The following is a 19,323-nucleotide window of genomic DNA, read 5'->3' as shown; positions in this document are numbered from 1 at the left end:
AACAACAAGTTACAATTCATGGTACTCACATGATAAGAGGCTGTATCTGCTATTGACGGACTGACTACTTCTTGCCGCAGTGAGTCCGTCTGTGCTCCGGGAATCAGGGCATAATGAGTCGGACTTGAGTTTTTCTCTCCTTTCTTTTTAGATTTCTTCCCAGTGTCTTTTTTGGTGCTTCTCTGCAGCATGAACTCTTCCTGAATTATTTTGTCGTTGCTCATGTACCGCAGTAGAGAACTTTCTAAGCAAAATGGAAAGAGAAACTTCAAGGACCTCAAGTTGCTTTGATGAAAAAATGATAAATGAAAATTTGGAGAATATATTATTCTAATATTGCAACACTGGAGAAAAAAAGGAAATCTCATTTATGCTCAGTTACAGACAAATTATTTCTTCCCGTAGGGGACAATGTCAAAGGATACGTTTGGGATTTCCATTCATTGTACAGTTTTGGCGTATTTTCCTGACAGTTTAAATGTATTTCAAGCAAAAAAATAAATAAAAAATATTACATCAGACCTCTAAATTATAGGCCCTTGAGACAATCTACAATGTTGAGAAAGATTGTAACAATTTCTAACCACAACGTGAAGCATATGCTTCTCTGAACGCTACGCAGGAGGTTATCAGATTGCGGCGGTTATTCTTTACAGAACATGCTGCTATGTTCATGCGAGACAACTGATAACGGACACATTTTTCTCAGTTCTAGTAGCAGAATGTGGGTTATATTAAATAAAATAGGTTAATGCCAGTGAGTGGTATAACGTTCAAAATTAGAACCACTTACATACAGTAAAACACTATCTAAAATATCTGCACCACAAGAAGTAACGGAACCGTTAAAATAAAGACCTGCAGGCCAAATGTAGCTCTCTGAGGCTGATCTGCAGCAGCTCCTGCTATTCCCAACAACTAAAGACTCTAGTAAATAACATTTCTATCATTGTAATTTCGGGGTTTCAGTACGGTTTTAGTTCATACTTTTGTTATTTACAAAGATACTTTTACATTTACAGTCTGTGTAAAAAATCGCAACTTTTCATCTTAAACGGTTTGCTAGACACAACCATTTCAAATGCTCAGGAACACACCCCAGTGGTTCTCAAACTGTGTGCCGTGACACCCTGGGGTGTCTCAGGACACTTGCAGGGGTGCCCTGGGTTGGTGGTCCAGGGGTGCCCTGGGTTGGTGGTCAATGTAATAGGCAAAACCAGTGCTTTTGGCTTCAAATAATAAAATATGTGGACAAATAGAAGCAAATCTTATCCCTCACCACATAACTGAACCTAAGGATGACATATAAACACCATTTACTTAATTTAACATTTCTTTCTAAATCTCTCAATAAGAAACTTTTGGCCTCAGCGTGCCGTGATTAAAAAAAGTTTGAGAACTACTGACACAGCCTATGGACCACTCACTCAGCTTCACACACCTGACGTTATTACATTAAGGTTCACACCACCAGGGAAACCTGTATCTATGCAGGAGTTTAAAGCAAAGTGATATCGGGCGCATGGGGTGGGCAGGAGACAGTCCACAGAAAACACTGCTCAGCATCTGAAATGTTTCCCTCTAGCAACTACTTGTGATGCAGCGTCTTACTCTGGGTAATATTTTATCTTTGTAACTATCTACAATCACACACTGCTTCAGGAAAAAAGCTGGGCTGTAGGTAGAAGTGGATTAAACTACAGCAAACTCTGCAGCACAAAACAATATACACAAAATTGTAACTCTGTCAAACTACTAACACACACACATTGTAAACACACTTAACTGAACAATAATGCTGCCAGCAGAAATATATCAATACGGATTATGTTTCTTTATAATTTTTTTACCTTTTTTGGGGATTTGTATCAGAGATCTTTCTGAGTATCGCTAACATGGAAAGCAGAGGATACAACAGACTCTCCAGTTTAAAGTAATTTTTCTTTTTAAAATTGATCAGCATAGATAAGTTACCTGAGAATGCCTGGAAAGTCATGTTCAAGGAAACGCTGGACCGGACTCTTGCAACCTAAATGGGAAGGAGTACTGACCCACTCAGGGTCCACAAACCATTGTAATACTCTGCATATTAACAATACCCTTTTTATTAACACCCTAGGCCAGAGACTTTCAACCGCGGTTCTCAAGGAACCCAATGGTCAAGGTTTTAAGTTTATCCATGCTTGGTCACAGGTGACTTAATTAGGGGAAGTGGTTATGTGAACAGCGGTCGGTCACCCATACCCAACCCTTAATTAGTACCACATTCAATTTGATTTAACCATCTGTGCTGAGCCATGGATATACCTAAAACCTGGACTATTGGGTTTCCTTGAGGACTGTGTTTGAGAACCTCTGCCCTAGGCCTTTTGATTTCTCACCAGTCTGGATAAATGTATATTTGATAGGCTTACCATACTATCCATTTAAATTGGGACACACATGTTCTGGGGCCGATTAAAACCAGGTGAAAAAAGGGATAGCATGGTGAGCCTAATATTTAACCACTTTCTTGATCTTCCTTCTGGGAGATCCCAAAGTGGATGCAGAGATGGAAGTTTCAAGTGTGAGAGACATGGTGATGCAATCCAAGTCATAGAGACCTCGTCCCCCAGAGTGCAATGCCGCAATTTAGGGGTAGAGCTGAGATGATGTGATTTGCTGCGAATTGCATCCACATGCTCACCTGTCCATTTTGCCAAGGAAGTGGACAGGATGTGAAAGAATCAGGGAGGGCTTCTCTAAATTTGTGAATCTCCTGGTTTTTTTTTAGAAAAGTATGGGCAAAGACTGCACAATATTTTTGGACAAAAATATCTGCGTTCTACTGTGTCATACACTGTAATCATTAAGACAAGACATTACATACACTAGATGTAACAGTGTTTCTCACAAAGTAAAGCACTGAACATCTGCATCTAGAATCCTCTTGCACCAGCTGATCTACATTCATTACTTTCAATAACAATCCCATATATTATCACTATAAAGCAGAGCTTCCCCAGCTCTGCCATTACAGTCCATGTTTTAAGGATATCCATGCTTGAGCACAGGTGACTTAATTAGTACCTCAGTCAATTTGATTGAACCATCTGGAATGAAACGCAGATTTCCTCAAAACATGGACTGTAACAGAGCTGTATGGAAAACTCTGCTATCGCTGTGCTCTTTCTTTTAGTTCACCCACCCTGGTCAAATGTCTCACTTATTTATATATTAAGTCTGAACGAATGCATAAAACTGATCATCCCTGTTTGGTAGACAAGTATACCTATTTCTGTCAAATGAGTGCATGCATAAAATGGAAATAGAATGCCATTTTTCCTTATCACTACATTTATTTTTATTAATTAGAATGCATGCACTTTGCAAATCGGGAACACTACTGAATATACCACATAGCTCTATAGGATTAATCAATGGTAAGTATGCTTTGTGAAGTTATATTTTCAATTCTTAAACTTCCACAATAGAACACTGGCAAAACAAAACATTTTTTTTCCGCCTGCAGCAATATAATCAGTAGAAGAACCACTTAATTGGTCAATCAAAAAAGTTAGCAGCAAAATGTGTAATCTTCTATTGGCCTCATGGACTCACCTCTTCTACTGTCTCGTTTCATCTTGGTGGGCTCTTCATACTCCCCAACCCAATTATATTCTACAGGCATAGAGATTGGCCGCAGTTTACCTAAAGGATGAAGAAAAAATAAATAGAAATATAAAATATATATATTTTTACAGGTGTTTTATATTTTAAAAGCATATAAGTTATCTAACTTGGTCCCCAGGGCCCCAAACATTTTTGGGGCAATGTAATAGGGTGTGAGATTCAGGAAGTGAAAGATTTTGTGAGAGCTCTCCAACATGGTTTTGCCATGTAAATGATTGGCAGTTTAAATAACAAAACCCAGGAGAACTCTGACAAAATCTCTCACATCCTGATTCTCACACCCTATTATATTCCTCCTTCATATTTTCCAAGTCTTCTCACAGAATCACAACCACCTCACCTTTTAGCTCTTTTAAAATGCATCAAATAGTAATAAATACACCTGTGCACCTATTAGGTGATTTGGAAAATATGAGCTTTGTGGAGTTTGAGAACCACTGGTTTAAAGCACAGTTTCTCAAACTCTGTCATTACAGTCCAGGTTTTAAGGATATCCATGGTTGAGTCCAGATTGTTAAATCATGTTGACTGAGGTGCTAATTAATATCCTTTTTACACCAGCAGCATATAACACGGGTTATTGCACATGAATGCGCATAACCCGTGTTGCTGGCTGGTGTAAAAGGGTCGAGTTGGAATAGTCCTGGTCGAGTGACCCGGTATCCCAACTCGGGAAGTTTGCAGGGTTGAACACGTGTTCAACCTGGCAAACTGTGCAGTGTAAACGGTAGCCGGGTCGATGCGACCCGGCTTCCCGTTTACACTCTATGGGGTAAATTTACTAAGGTCCCGATTTTGACCGAGATGCCGTTTTTTCATCAAAGTGTCATCTCGGTAATTTACTAAACTCAAATCACGGCAGTGATGAGGGCATTCGTATTTTTTGGGTAGTCCATGAAAATAATTACGAATGAATACACCATCGGTCAAAACGCGGCTGTTTAAGTATGAATCTCGGTCATTTACTAAGAAGTGCAAAGCAAAAAAAAAAAAACACTGCCGTGAAAAATTACAACTCGTAAAAAAGTGCTTAAAAAAAACAGACCTACTTTTTTAATCCGTGATTGTATAGGCATGCAGGGATCCATGAGATCCGTGCATGTATATCAGTGGGAAGGGGTGGGAAAGTGGTTATTTTCTTAAAAAAAATTGCGTGGGGTCCCCCCTCCTAAGCATAACCAGCCTCGGGCTCTTTGAGCCGATCCTGGTTGCAGAAATATGGGGAAAAAATTGACAGGGGTTCCCCCATATTTAAGCAACCAGCATCGGGCTCTGCGCCTGGTCCTGGTTCCAAAAATACGGGGGACAAAAAGAGTAGGGGTCCCCCGTATTTCTAAAACCAGCACCGGGCTCCACTAGCTGGACAGATAATGCCACAGCCGGGGGTCACTTTTATATAGTGCCCTGCGGCCGTGGCATCAAATATCCAACTAGTCACCCCTGGCCGGGGTACCCTGGGGGAGTGGGGACCCCTTCAATCAAGGGGTCCCCCCCCCCCAGCCACCCAAGGGCCAGGGGTGAAGCCCGAGGCTGTCCCCCCCATCCAATTGGCTGCGGATGGGGGGCTGATAGCCTTTTGTCAAAATGAAAAGATATTGTTTTTAGTAGCAGTGCTACAAGGCCCAGCAAGCCTCCCCCGCATGCTGGTACTTGGAGAACCACAAGTACCAGCATGCGGCGGAAAAACGGGCCCGCTGGTACCTGTAGTACTACTACTAAAAAAATACCCAAATAAACACAAGACACACACACCTTGAAAGTAAAGATTTATTACATACATCCACACAAACATATACACATACTTACCTTATGTTCACACGCAGGTCGGTCCTCTTCTCCAGTAGAATCCAAGGGGTACCTGTTGAAAAAATTCTACTCACCAGATCCAGGGTCCCAGGCTCCTCGTAGCATCCTTTTGTAATCCACGTACTTGAATAAAATAACAAAACGGAGACCCGAGCCACGAACTGAAAGGGGCCCCATGTTTTCACATGGGACTCCTTTCCCCGAATGCCAGAAACCCACTCTGACTTCTGTCTAAGTGGGTTTCTTCAGCCAATCAGGGAGCGCCACGTTGAAGCACTCTCCTGATCGGCTGTGTGCTCCTGTACTGAGTGACAGGCGGCACACGGCAGTGTTACAATGTAGCGCCTATGCGCTCCATTGTAACCAATGGTGGGAACTTTCTGCCCTGCAGTTGACCTAAAGTGACCTCACCGCTGAGCAGAAAGTTCCCACCATTGGTTACAATGGAGCGCATAGGCGCTACATTGTAACACTGCCGTGTGCCGCCTGTCACTCAGTACAGGAGCACACAGCCGATCAGGAGAGTGCTACAACGTGGCGCTCCCTGATTGGCTGAAGAAACCCACTTAGACAGAAGCCAGAGTGGGTTTCTGGCATTCGGGGAAAGGAGTCCCATGTGAAAACATGGGGCCCCTTTCAGTTCGTGGCTCGGGTCTCCGTTTTGTTATTTTATTCAAGTACGTGGATTACAAAAGGATGCTACGAGGAGCCTGGGACCCTGGATCTGGTGAGTAGAATTTTTTCAACAGGTACCCCTTGGATTCTACTGGAGAAGAGGACCGACCTGCGTGTGAACATAAGGTAAGTATGTGTATATGTTTGTGTGGATGTATGTAATAAATCTTTACTTTCAAGGTGTGTGCGTCTTGTGTTTATTTGGGTATTTTTTTAGTAGTAGTACTACAGGTACCAGCGGGCCCGTTTTTCCGCCGCATGCTGGTACTTGTGGTTCTCCAAGTACCAGCATGCAGGGGAGGCTTGCTGGGACTTGTAGTACTGCTACTAAAAACAATATCTTTTCATTTTGACAAAAGGCTATCAGCCCCCCATCCGCAGCCAATTGGATGGGGGGGACAGCCTCGGGCTTCACCCCTGGCCCTTGGGTGGCTTGGGGGGGGGACCCCTTGATTGAAGGGGTCCCCACTCCCCCAGGGTACCCCGGCCAGGGGTGACTAGTTGGATTTTTGATGCCACGGCCGCAGGGCACTATATAAAAGTGACCCCCGGCTGTGGCATTATTTGTCCAGCTAGTGGAGCCCGGTGCTGGTTTTAAAAATACGGGGGACCCCTACTCTTTTTGTCCCCCGTATTTTTGGAACCAGGACCAGGCGCAGAGCCCGATGCTGGTTGCTTAAATATGGGGGAACCCCTGTCATTTCCCCCCCCATATTTTTGCAACCAGGATCGGCTCAAAGAGCCCGAGGCTGGTTATGCTTAGGAGGGGGGACCCCACGCATTTTTTTTTGTGATTTTACAGGGTTTAATTTAAAAAAAAAAAAAATGAACCCCAGCACGGATCACACAGATCCGGCCGAGATTCATTTTTAAAAAGTCGGCAGTGTTTTGCTAATCACTGCCGTAAAAAAAAAAAAAAAAAACACGAATGACATCGACATCGGAACAAAAGAAAAATCCGAATACGACAGCTTAGTAAATTAGTCGTAATAAATTCAAAAAGTTGCAGTTTTACACTTTTGATGTCATTCGTGATTGAACTTTGACCTGAAACGGGAAAATACGAATCTTAGTAAATTTACCCCTATGAGGGATATCCAATTATCCCCGTTAAAACATTGGGTCCGAATCAGATGGATCGCCTGTAAAAAAAAACACTTTCTCCCGAAAATACACAGGTTCAGTGAAACCTGTGTGTTTTCGTGTGAAACAGCCCCGTTTTCGGGGACTCTGCTTCGCCTGCCTGAGGCTAATTAGATAGCCCCTGGCGGGACAATTAGCCCCGGTAAATTACCGGGGCTAATTGGATATCCCCCTATGTGCGGGCGGCGCTTGGAGATCATGTGATATGCCGGGTTGGTGACTCCGGTCTAAATGGGGGCTGACTCCCGGCTGCGACCCGCTTTGTTGGTGTAAAAGCGGTATAAGTCTCTTATGCTCAAGCATGGATATCTTAAAAACCTGGACTGTAGTGGCGGAGTTTGGGAAACTCTGGTTTAAACAATAGTAGACACAGGCAAAGACAAAAGAAAAATTGACAGTGGAATTGTTAAAATAAGTTGCAGCAAATATCATCTAACACCACCCTAAAGAAGTGTTTTATCTTGCAGGCATTACAAACTGAAAAAAAACCAAAGTACTTAATTGTGCTAGAAATTCCATATATAGAGGAAATGTCATTGCATAAAGCTCTGACCATATTTAGGGAGCAGTGTTTCTTTGCTATTTTAAGGACTCATAGGGGCAGAACCGGCCATAGGTATAGGCAAACTAGGCAATTGCCTAGGGCATTTGATATGCCCAGGGGCATCAGCAGCTTCTGCTGATTAAAATGATATGCGGCATGCCTATATTCTGTGTGTAGCATTTCATATGCAGATACAGCCGCAGTCGCACACAGTATATAGGCATGCTGCATATCATTTTAATCAGCAGAAGCTGCTTGTGCATCCTAGCCACATAGCAATGCAAATAAGATGCATTTTCATAAAAAAAGGTGCCCGACGTTAGCATTGAGGCAATATTTATGAGGACACATCTGTATCCAAGCAGAGGCAGAGGTCACAGTGTTAGTGGCAGTGTGAGTGCTGTGTGCATGTGAGTGGGTTGGTTGTGCAGTAGTGTTCGGAATATGTGTAAGGAGCATTATGTGTGTCATGTAAAAATGCATTAATAATATGCAACATATGTGTAAGGGGCACTATGTGTGTCATTATGTGTATAAGGGCATTAATAATGTGCGGCATATGTGTAACAGGGAACTACTGTATGTGTGTCATTATGTGTATAGGGGCACTAATAATGTGCAGCAAATGTGTAGGGGGCACTATGTGTGTCATTATGTGTATAAGGGCATTAATAATGTGCAGCATATGTGTAAGGGACATTATGTGTAAAAGGGCATTAATAAAAGTTGTCATAATGTGTAAGGTGCATTATGTTTATAAGGACATTAATAAGGTGTCTCATGTGTAAGGAGCATTACTGTGTGGAATGTGTGTAAATGCATTACTAATGTGTGGCATTATGCGTATAAGGTGCTCTACTATGTGGCGTTGCGTATAGAAAGGGCACTACTGTATCGTCTAATGTGAATAAAGAGCAATAGGGTGTGGTGTAATGTGATTAAGGAGCAATTCAGTGTGATGTAATGTGAATAAGGGGCTCTACTGTGAGGAGTAACGTTTATAAGGTAAAGTGATACTACTGTGGGATGTAATATGAATTATGGACACTTGCATGATCATATGTGATTAAAGTTGCAGTACTGTGTGACGTAATTGGAATTGGGGTTATTGCGTGGCCATGCCCCTTGCCAGCAAAAACACACCCCTTTTTGGGCTGTGCGCCAAATGTGCAAACTGTTCCTATTTAAAATATAGGGGGTACAAGGTCAGAGGCGGAACCAGCGGTGGTGCTAGGGGGCACCAGCCAAAATCTTGCCTAGGGCATCATATTGGTTAGGGCCGGCTCTGCATAGGGGAAGATGCATCAATCCTTGGGGAGAGATAATGTATCAACCCATCAGCTTTTGTTCTTTTTCAAACACAGTCTCTAGAATGGCAGTTACAAACTGTTTGGTTGGTACTTTATCTCTATCCACTTTATGTATCTCCAAGCTTTCATACATTTCCCCAATACGAGTAGAGTTGTATGCATTTCTATGCAAAACAAACATAGAAAAACAGTTTGAACATTAATATGGTCAGTCCAACGACAGCATTTGCGACAGGTATACGTCAGGCATAACACATTTGTATACTTACAGTATGTGCCGTGACCAGAGCCAGATTAAGGGGGGGGTCATAGAGGGTAAGTACCCTGGGCCCCCCAATCTAAGAGGACCCCCCACCGCACACCACAGATTGGACCTCAAACACTGATCTGCAGTGCCTTAACAGCAGGCACTAGCAGCTATCATACTGACGGCGCCAAATCTGCTATGTGCTGTGCTTCCAGCGACTGCCCAGATTGCAAGCCTGCAGCGGCTCTCTGCCTGGCCGTGTGACTTGCAGAGAAGAGCCGGGGGTGGAGGAGATGGCAGGCAGTTGAGCTGGAAGGGGGGAGCCTAGGGGGTTAGTAACCACGGGCCCTATGTGTCATGGGGACCCCCCACCGGAGCTGCTGCACGGGGACAAGCTCCGCTGCCATCAGCAACATTCAGCAGCAACGTGGCAGTTGCCAACAGCAGCGCGGCGGAGGAGCCTAGAGAGAAGTAATATCGTCCCAGACACCTGCCTGTACCTGTTTGCTCCTACTCCGGCGGCGCCGATGATGAGGAGACACCGGCGCTGTGCTTCTGAAGGTCGGCGTCAGGGAGAGGGAGGCTGGACTGACTGACTATGCTGGTATCTGGAGGATTAAGCCGAACGCAGCACACTCCAATCAGCAGCAGTCTGTGTCACTTAATACAGTATATTTCATAAAGTGTGGAGGGTGAGAAAAATAAGAATTTACTTACCGATAATTCTATTTCTCATAGTCCGTAGTGGATGCTGGGGACTCCGAAAGGACCATGGGGAATAGCGGCTCCGCAGGAGACTGGGCACAAAAGTAAAAGCTTTAGGACTACCTGGTGTGCACTGGCTCCTCCCCCTATGACCCTCCTCCAAGCCTCAGTTAGGATACTGTGCCCGGACGAGCGTACACAATAAGGAAGGATTTTGAATCCCGGGTAAGACTCATACCAGCCACACCAATCACACCGTACAACTTGTGATCTGAACCCAGTTAACAGCATGATAACAGAGGAGCCTCTGAAAAGATGGCTCACAACAATAATAACCCGATTTTTGTAACAATAACTATGTACAAGTATTGCAGACAATCCGCACTTGGGATGGGCGCCCAGCATCCACTACGGACTATGAGAAATAGAATTATCGGTAAGTAAATTCTTATTTTCTCTGACGTCCTAGTGGATGCTGGGGACTCCGAAAGGACCATGGGGATTATACCAAAGCTCCCAAACGGGCGGGAGAGTGCGGATGACTCTGCAGCACCGAATGAGAGAACTCCAGGTCCTCCTCAGCCAGGGTATCAAATTTGTAGAATTTAGCAAACGTGTTTGCCCCTGACCAAGTAGCTGCTCGGCAAAGTTGTAAAGCCGAGACCCCTCGGGCAGCCGCCCAAGATGAGCCCACTTTCCGTGTGGAATGGGCTTTTACAGATTTTGGCTGTGGCAGGCCTGCCACAGAATGTGCAAGCTGAATTGTACTACAAATCCAACGAGCAATAGTCTGCTTAGAAGCAGGAGCACCCAGCTTGTTGGGTGCATACAGGATAAACAGCGAGTCAGATTTTCTGACTCCAGCCGTCCTGGAAACATATATTTTCTGGGCCCTGACTACGTCCAGCAACTTGGAATCCTCCAAGTCCCTAGTAGCCGCAGGTACCACAATAGGCTGGTTTAAGTGAAACGCTGAAACCACCTTAGGGAGAAATTGAGGACGAGTCCTCAATTCTGCCCTGTCCGTATGAAAAATTAGGTAAGGGCTTTTATAGGATAACGCCGCCAATTCTGAGACACGCCTGGCTGAAGCCAGGGCTAACAGCATTACCACTTTCCATGTGAGATATTTTAAGTCCACAGTGGTGAGTGGTTCAAACCAATGTGATTTTAGGAACCCCAAAACTACATTGAGATCCCAAGGTGCCACTGGAGGCACAAAAGGAGGCTGTATATGCAGTACCCCCTTGACAAACGTCTGAACTTCAGGAACTGAAGCTAGTTCTTTTTGGAAGAATACCGACAGGGCCGAAATTTGAACCTTAATGGACCCTAATTTTAGGCCCATAGACAGTCCTGTTTGCAGGAAATGCAGGAAACGACCCAGTTGAAATTCCTCTGTAGGGGCCTTCCTGGCCTCACACCACGCAACATATTTACGCCAAATACGGTGATAATGTTGCACAGTTACATCCTTCCTGGCTTTGATCAGGGTAGGGATGACTTCATCCGGAATGCCTTTTTCCTTCAGGATCCGGCGTTCAACCGCCATGCCGTCAAACGCAGCCGCGGTAAGTATTGGAACAGACAGGGTCCCTGCTGGAGCAGGTCCTTTCTTAGAGGTAGAGGCCACGGGTCTTCCGTGAGCATCTCTTGAAGTTCCGGGTACCAAGTCCTTCTTGGCCAATCCGGAGCCACGAGTATAGTCCTTACTCCTCTCCTTTTTATGATTCTCAGTACCTTGGGTATGAGAGGCAGAGGAGGGAACACATACACTGACTGGTACACCCACGGTGTTACCAGAGCGTCCACAGCTATTGCCTGAGGGTCCCTTGACCTGGCGCAATATCTGTCCAGTTTTTTGTTGAGGCGGGACGCCATCATGTCCACCTTTGGTTTTTCCCAACGGTTCACAATCATGTGGAAGACTTCTGGGTGAAGTCCCCACTCTCCCGGGTGGAGGTCGTGTCTGCTGAGGAAGTCTGCTTCCCAGTTGTCCACTCCCGGAATGAACACTGCTGACAGTGCTATCACATGATTTTCCGCCCAGCGAAGAATCCTTGCAACTTCCGTCATTGCCCTCCTGCTTCTTGTGCCGCCCTGTCTGTTTACGTGGGCGACTGCCGTGATGTTGTCCGACTGGATCAACACCGGCTGACCCTGAAGCAGAGGCCTTGCCTGACTTAGGGCATTGTAAATGGCCCTTAGTTCCAGGATATTTATGTGAAGTGACGTTTCCATGCTTGACCACAAGCCCTGGAAATTTCTTCCCTGTGTGACTGCTCCCCAGCCTCTCAGGCTGGCATCCGTGGTCACCAGGACCCAGTCCTGAATGCCGAATCTGCGGCCCTCTAGAAGATGAGCACTCTGTAACCACCACAGGAGAGACACCCTTGTCCTTGGAGACAGGGTTATCCGCTGATGCATTTGAAGATGCGATCCGGACCATTTGTCCAGCAGATCCCACTGAAAAGTTCTTGCATGGAATCTGCCGAATGGAATCGCTTCGTAAGAAGCCACCATTTTTCCCAGGACCCTTGTGCATTGATGCACTGACACTTGGCCTGGTTTTAGGAGGTTCCTGACTAGGTCGGATAACTCCCTGGCTTTCTCCTCCGGGAGAAACACCTTTTTCTGGACTGTGTCCAGAATCATCCCTAGGAACAGCAGACGTGTCGTCGGAATCAGCTGCGATTTTGGAATATTTAGAATCCACCCGTGCTGTCGTAGTACTACTTGAGATAGTGCTACTCCGACCTCTAACTGTTCTCTGGACCTTGCCCTTATCAGGAGATCGTCCAAGTAAGGGATAATTAAGACGCCCTTTTTTCGAAGAAGAATCATCATTTCGGCCATTACCTTGGTAAAGACCCGGGGTGCCGTGGACAATCCAAACGGCAGCGTTTGAAACTGATAGTGACAGTTCTGTACCACAAACCTGAGGTACCCTTGGTGAGAAGGGCAAATTGGGACATGGAGGTAAGCATCCTTGATGTCCAGAGACACCATATAGTCCCCTTCTTCCAGGTTCGCTATCACTGCTCTGAGTGACTCCATCTTGAATTTGAACCTTTGTATGTAAGTGTTCAAGGATTTCAGATTTAAAATAGGTCTCACCGAGCCGTCCGGCTTCGGTACCACAAACAGCGTGGAATAATACCCCTTTCCCTGTTGTAGGAGGGGTACCTTGATTATCACCTGCTGGGAATACAGCTTGTGAATGGCTTCCAATACCGCCTCCCTGTCGGAGGGAGACGTTGGTAAAGCAGACTTCAGGAACCGGCGAGGGGGAGACGTCTCGAATTCAAATTTGTACCCCTGAGATATTACCTGCAGGATCCAGGGGTCCACTTGCGAGTGAGCCCACTGCGCGCTGAAATTCTTGAGACGGGCCCCCACCGTGCCTGAGTCCGCTTGTAAGGCCCCAGCGTCATGCTGAGGACTTGGCAGAAGCGGGGGAGGGCTTCTGTTCCTGGGAAGAGGCTGCCTGCTGCAGTCTTTTTCCCCTTCCTCTGCCCCGGGGCAGATATGAGTGGCCTTTTGCCCGCTTGCCCTTATGGGGACGAAAGGACTGAGCCTGAAAAGACGGTGTCTTTTTCTGCTGAGAGGTGACCTGGGGTAAAAAGGTGGATTTCCCAGCCGTTGCCGTGGCCACCAGGTCCGATAGACCGACCCCAAATAACTCCTCCCCTTTATACGGCAAAGGGTATAATGCCAATAATTTTTTAGAAATTAGCAGTTTTTTATCGGGGGAAACACACGCTTCATCACACACCTCATTTAATTCATCTGATTCAGGAAAAACTACGGGTAGTTTTTTCACACCCCACATAATACCCTTTTTTGTGGTACTTGTAGTATCAGAAATGTTCAAAACCTCCTTCATTGCCGTGATCATGTAACGTGTGGCCCTACTGGAAAATACGTTTGTTTCCTCACCGTCGACACTGGAGTCAGTGTCCGTGTCTGGGTCTGTGTCGACCATCTGAGGTAACGGGCGCTTTAGAGCCCCTGACGGTGTTTGAGACGCCTGTACAGGTAATAACTGATTTGCCGGTTGTCTCATGTCGTCAACAGTCTTTTGTAAAGTGCTGACACTATCACGTAATTCCTTCCATAAGACCATCCAGTCAGGTGTCGACTCCCTAGGGGGTGACATCACTATTACAGGCAATTGCTCCGCCTCCATACCATTTTCCTCCTCATACATGTCGACACAACGTACCGACACACAGCACACACACAGGGAATGCTCTGATAGAGGACAGGACCCCACTAGCCCTTTGGGGAGACAGAGGGAGAGTTTGCCAGCACACACCAGAGCGCTATATATATACAGGGATAACCTTATATAAGTGTTTTTCCCTTATATAGCTGCTGTATAGATTTATCTGCCAAATTAGTGCCCCCCCCCTCTCTTGTTTTACCCTGTTTCTGTAGTGCAGGACTGCAGGGAGAGTCAGGGAGCTTCCCTCCAACGGAGCTGTGAGGAAAAATGGCGCCAGTGTGCTGAGGAGATAGGCTCCACCCCCTTCTCGGCGGCCTTTCTCCCGCTTTTTTAAGGGAAAATTGGCAGGGGTTAAATGCATCCATATAGCCCAGGAGCTATATGTGATGTATTTTTTGCCATATAAGGTGTTTTTATTGCGTCTCAGGGCGCCCCCCCCCCCCCCCCAGCGCCCTGCACCCTCAGTGACCGGAGTGTGAAGTGTGCTGAGAGCAATGGCGCACAGCTGCGGTGCTGTGCGCTACCTTATTGAAGACAGGACGTCTTCTGCCGCCGATTTTCCGGACCTCTTCAGTCTTCTGGCTCTGTAAGGGGGCCGGCGGCGCGGCTCTGGGACCCATCCATGGCTGGGCCTGTGATCGTCCCTCTGGAGCTAATGTCCAGTAGCCTAAGAAGCCCAATCCACTCTGCACGCAGGTGAGTTCGCTTCTTCTCCCCTTAGTCCCTCGGTGCAGTGAACCTGTTGCCAGCAGGATTCACTGAAAATAAAAAACCTATACTTAAACTTTTTTACTAAGCAGCTCAGGAGAGCCACCTAGTGAGCACCCTTCTCGTTCGGGCACAAAAATCTAACTGAGGCTTGGAGGAGGGTCATAGGGGGAGGAGCCAGTGCACACCAGGTAGTCCTAAAGCTTTTACTTTTGTGCCCAGTCTCCTGCGGAGCCGCTATTCCCCATGGTCCTTTCGGAGTCCCCAGCATCCACTAGGACGTCAGAGAAATATTACATATTTGAGAGGGGAAATCATTAAATATAGAATGGGTGAGCGAGGGGAGAAGATTATTAAATATACTGTATGAGTGATGAGGGGGAAAGATCATTAAAATATATAATGGGTGAGGGGGATCATTAAATATATAAGAAGCAGAGGTGATGAGCTGCTGCTGGGAGGGGGTAAAGAGGGAAGGAGTGGGGGCATAGGGGGTAATTCAGATCTGATCGTAGATGTGCTAAATTTAGCACATCTACAATCAGTTACTTAGACATGCAGGAAGACGCCCGGCATGTCTTGCCCTACTACCCCAAGGATGCAAAACCATCGCATGATGGCGATGCTTTTGCACCCAGGGAGTAGCTCCCTTCCTGCTCAGCTCATGCGCGCTGGCAGGGGGCTACCCGCCGTGTCCCAGATTGCAGCTGCTGCGTGTGACGTCACATAGCCACCGCGGCCCACCCCTGCAATGGTCCGGACATGCCCCTCTAACGGCATTCTAACGCCGTTGGCAAGCCCTCTCCCGCCCCGCAACCACATATGCCTGTCATACAGATAGCAGAGATGGCGCTTGACAGTTTTAGTAGTTCATGCTAAAGCTGCATTACACTATTTGGACACACAATATTATAATCAGTGTCATATATACAAGAGAGAATACAGTAGCTTTCTGATTGCATTTAAAATGAAAGATACACACTAATGTATGTTGTTTCTCCCTTATAAAACAAATGGTGTATATCCAGCTGTGCTCTTTCCGCTAAACAGAGACTTCATGTCCTGTCCCAGTGATGTCAGACCGACCACATGCCACTACATTTATGTTACAAAGCTATGTCATTGGGAGAAGATTATCTCACAGATTAACCCTGAACGAGATAAAGAGAATACAAAAGTACATAACTGCATTTTAGTTTATGGTGAGCTCTGCATATGGCTTTCATAACTCCTTGATAGAGAATAATGACATCAAATAAACATATTGTATAATATTTTCAAAAGAAAAAGAAATAGTGCTAGAGTGATTGAACAAGTGATAGGTAGTCTATTAACATTTATGGGGATCCTTATTTGGTGTATTTAGGTACAGTATATACTTTAAATTATACTTATACAGTACCACAATCTAAAAAGAATATATGAAAATTCAGCATAATAAATACAAATAGGTAATTCAAGTATTTCTTTATGTTTCAGGTTTATCCTCTTAGTTGAGGATGTTCTAGAACAAGCCAACCAAGAATCCCTCATTACTGCTTTTGTACTTTTATGTATTCATTGTTGTTTTTTTTATTCCAGCATCAAGAAAAAAGGCCCCGCATAATGACGATGTAAATATAACCATTACATTCTTGTGATACACTGAAACAAACTTTACCTTATAATATATCCTACAAGGAGCCTACAGGTAACTATATTTATTATTTATTTATCTCCAGTAATTTATGCAGCCGTTTAACAACTTTATATTTGGAAAGCTCTTCCCAAGAGAATATGTGAATTATGGTCTATTCAAAGACAAAACTGTTAATTAACTTCTATGCTAAACTAAGGTTCCAGAACAAGACCGAAGCCGACAAAATAGACTCTTAACATGATGAAAGACCCTGTTCTTTTGGAAAACGATTATTAAAAGTATAAATACAGTCTGTGAAAAACAACAGTGAGCACTGTAAGGAGATTTTCTGTTACATGTTGAGGGGGGGGGGGGGGGACTTATTATTTTGTATAGTACATTGGACAGACTGCTGGCAGTATAACCTACCGGTAAATCTATTTCTCCTAGTCCGTAGAGGATGCTGGGGACTCCGTAAGGACCATGGGGTATAGACGGGCTCCGCAGGAGATAGGGCACCTAAAAAGTACTTTGACTATGGGTGTGCACTGGCTCCTCCCTCTATGCCCCTCCTCCAGACCTCAGTTAGAGAACTGTGCCCAGAGGAGATGGACACTACAAGGCAGGATTTAGAAATCCAAGGGCAAGATTCATACCAGCCCACACCAAGCATACCACGTAACCTTGATCATACAAAACAAGTTAACCGTATGAACAATAACAGCAACGGTCCAAGACCGATGTCAACTGTAACATAACCCTTATTTAAGCAACAACTATATACAAGTCTTGCAGAGTTTCCGCACTGGGACGGGCACCCAGCATCCTCTACGGACTAGGAGAAATAGATTTACCGGTAGGTTTAAAATCTTATTTTCTCTTACGTCCTAGAGGATGCTGGGGACTCCGTAAGGACCATTGGGTTTATACCAAAGCATCCAATCGGGCGGGAGAGTGCGTATGACTCTGCAGCACCGACTGAGCAAACGTTAGGTCCTCATCAGCCAGGGTATCAAACTTGTAGAATTTAGCAAAAGTGTTTGACCCCGACCAAGTCGCCGCTCGGCAAAGTTGTAATGCCGAGACGCCTCGGGCAGCCGCCCAAGAAGAGCCCACCTTCCTAGTGGTGGTCGAATTTGGTACCGGCAATCCAGCCGTAGAATGAGCCTGCTGAATCGTATTACAGATCCAGCAAGCAATAGTCTGATTCGAAGCAGGTGCGCCAATCTTATTGGCAGCATACAGGACAAACAGAGCCTCTGTTTTCCTAATTCTAGCCGTCCTGGCTACATAAATCTTTAAAATTTCTTTGGTGTTAACTGCGCACTGAGGCCCTCTAGTGTTCGGATGAGCTGCTGCACTTAAAGGTGACCAGCCTAAATCCCAGCAAACATAAAATTAATTCAATTAGTGCTGCGCTCAATCCTGATGTATCAATGAAAATAGTGGGTGTTGATCGTTTACAGTGTTCGCTCTTACAGAAATTGTACCCTTGTTTCTCCGTCCCCCTTATCCTCCCGTGATGTGACCTAAAATGGGGGCCGTGTATGGCACAGGTGTATTAATAGAAAAACCAAATTACCAGCATACATATATAAGTATTGAAATAAGTGATTGACCGAATAGATCCTTTTGAGCACTGTTAATATCTACTTTATTTTTTGATTATTTAAAAGTCCGCTTAAAGTCCGTTTAGAAATAGAGTCTCTTAAATACACTGTATAAGGCCCAATCTTCAATGTCGGATTGCGGCGTCCCGCAAATCCGTTAATTTGCAAGTCTCTCAATGTTCCATATGCACAAGAGGTTCCAGCTTTAGCAAAAGAATACCCGGTCTTCACGTTCAAAGGAGCCTCAGGTTAACAGTAGGAAAAGGAAATAGAGGGGGATCCGGACTGGCTCCTGCTACCCAAACCCCGTCGCCCGTGGTGCGTCCTGGTGCAGCCGTCCCCTGGGCGTCGGTCGGTCCGGCAGTGGAACCTGTCTAAGGCTAGGTGAAACTCAGAGTGCGCTCTGCAGAGCCGCACACTGTGTGACCCCCTGCCTCCTACGGACACTCACCTGCCTTCCCTTCTCGTTCGTCGCCGAGGCTCCCCCAACGACTTCCTCCTTCTTCTCCTCGTCCAGCGGTTGCTTGGTTACACAGTCGCGTCCCGTACTTCCTGGTCACGTGACCCGTATGTTTTCAGTTGATCCAGCGTTGTCTGCTCCGTGCATAGAGATGGCAGTAATGTAGAATTAAAATCAGTGGATGCCTCCAACGCGTTTCGGCCTTTATTAGGCCTTCCTCTGGGAGCAGTGGGTGCTTGATAAGTGGCCGGTGTGATCTTAAATAGGGTGCCTCATTACCATAGTTTGGTCATGTGATCCCAATACAGTGTTCCTATTGGTTTTCCCTCTACCCTCATCTTTGGTGTATCCTGGAATCCCTAAGATGAATTACAGCTATGTTTCCTGTGAATAAATTCAGAATCGTCTCGTATTATCTGTTTACATGGTTTATGGCAGTAGTAGACTCTGATTAATAATAGAGATGAGCGGGTTCGGTTTCTTTGAATCCGAACCCGCACGAACTTCACTTTTTTTTTCACGGGTCCGAGCGACTCGGATCTTCCCGCCTTGCTCGGTTAACCCGAGCGCGCCCGAACGTCATCATGACGCTGTCGG

The 19,323-nt window shown here is 45.5% G+C and overlaps 1 protein-coding gene across 5 annotated transcripts in view; it reads right to left on the bottom strand.

The window, feature by feature from the left end:
* Positions 1–19,323, bottom strand: part of CNKSR2 (connector enhancer of kinase suppressor of Ras 2) — an 805,595-nt gene that overhangs the window by 309,353 nt on the left and 476,919 nt on the right. For all 5 annotated transcript variants that reach the window (XM_063955759.1, XM_063955760.1, XM_063955761.1 and 2 more), the window contains 2 exons: positions 3,601–3,690; positions 30–244 (listed from right to left, as the gene is read on the bottom strand). In XM_063955759.1, coding sequence (XP_063811829.1) covers positions 30–244; positions 3,601–3,690 — 305 coding nt within the window. The remainder of the gene's footprint in view (positions 1–29; positions 245–3,600; positions 3,691–19,323) is intronic.

The sequence above is a fragment of the Pseudophryne corroboree genome, chromosome 2 (assembly GCF_028390025.1).
Source record: "Pseudophryne corroboree isolate aPseCor3 chromosome 2, aPseCor3.hap2, whole genome shotgun sequence".
Lineage (NCBI taxonomy): Eukaryota > Metazoa > Chordata > Amphibia > Anura > Myobatrachidae > Pseudophryne > Pseudophryne corroboree.
The sequence above is the reverse complement of the archived record's forward strand: the minus strand, read 5'-3'. Positions and strand labels throughout refer to the sequence as shown.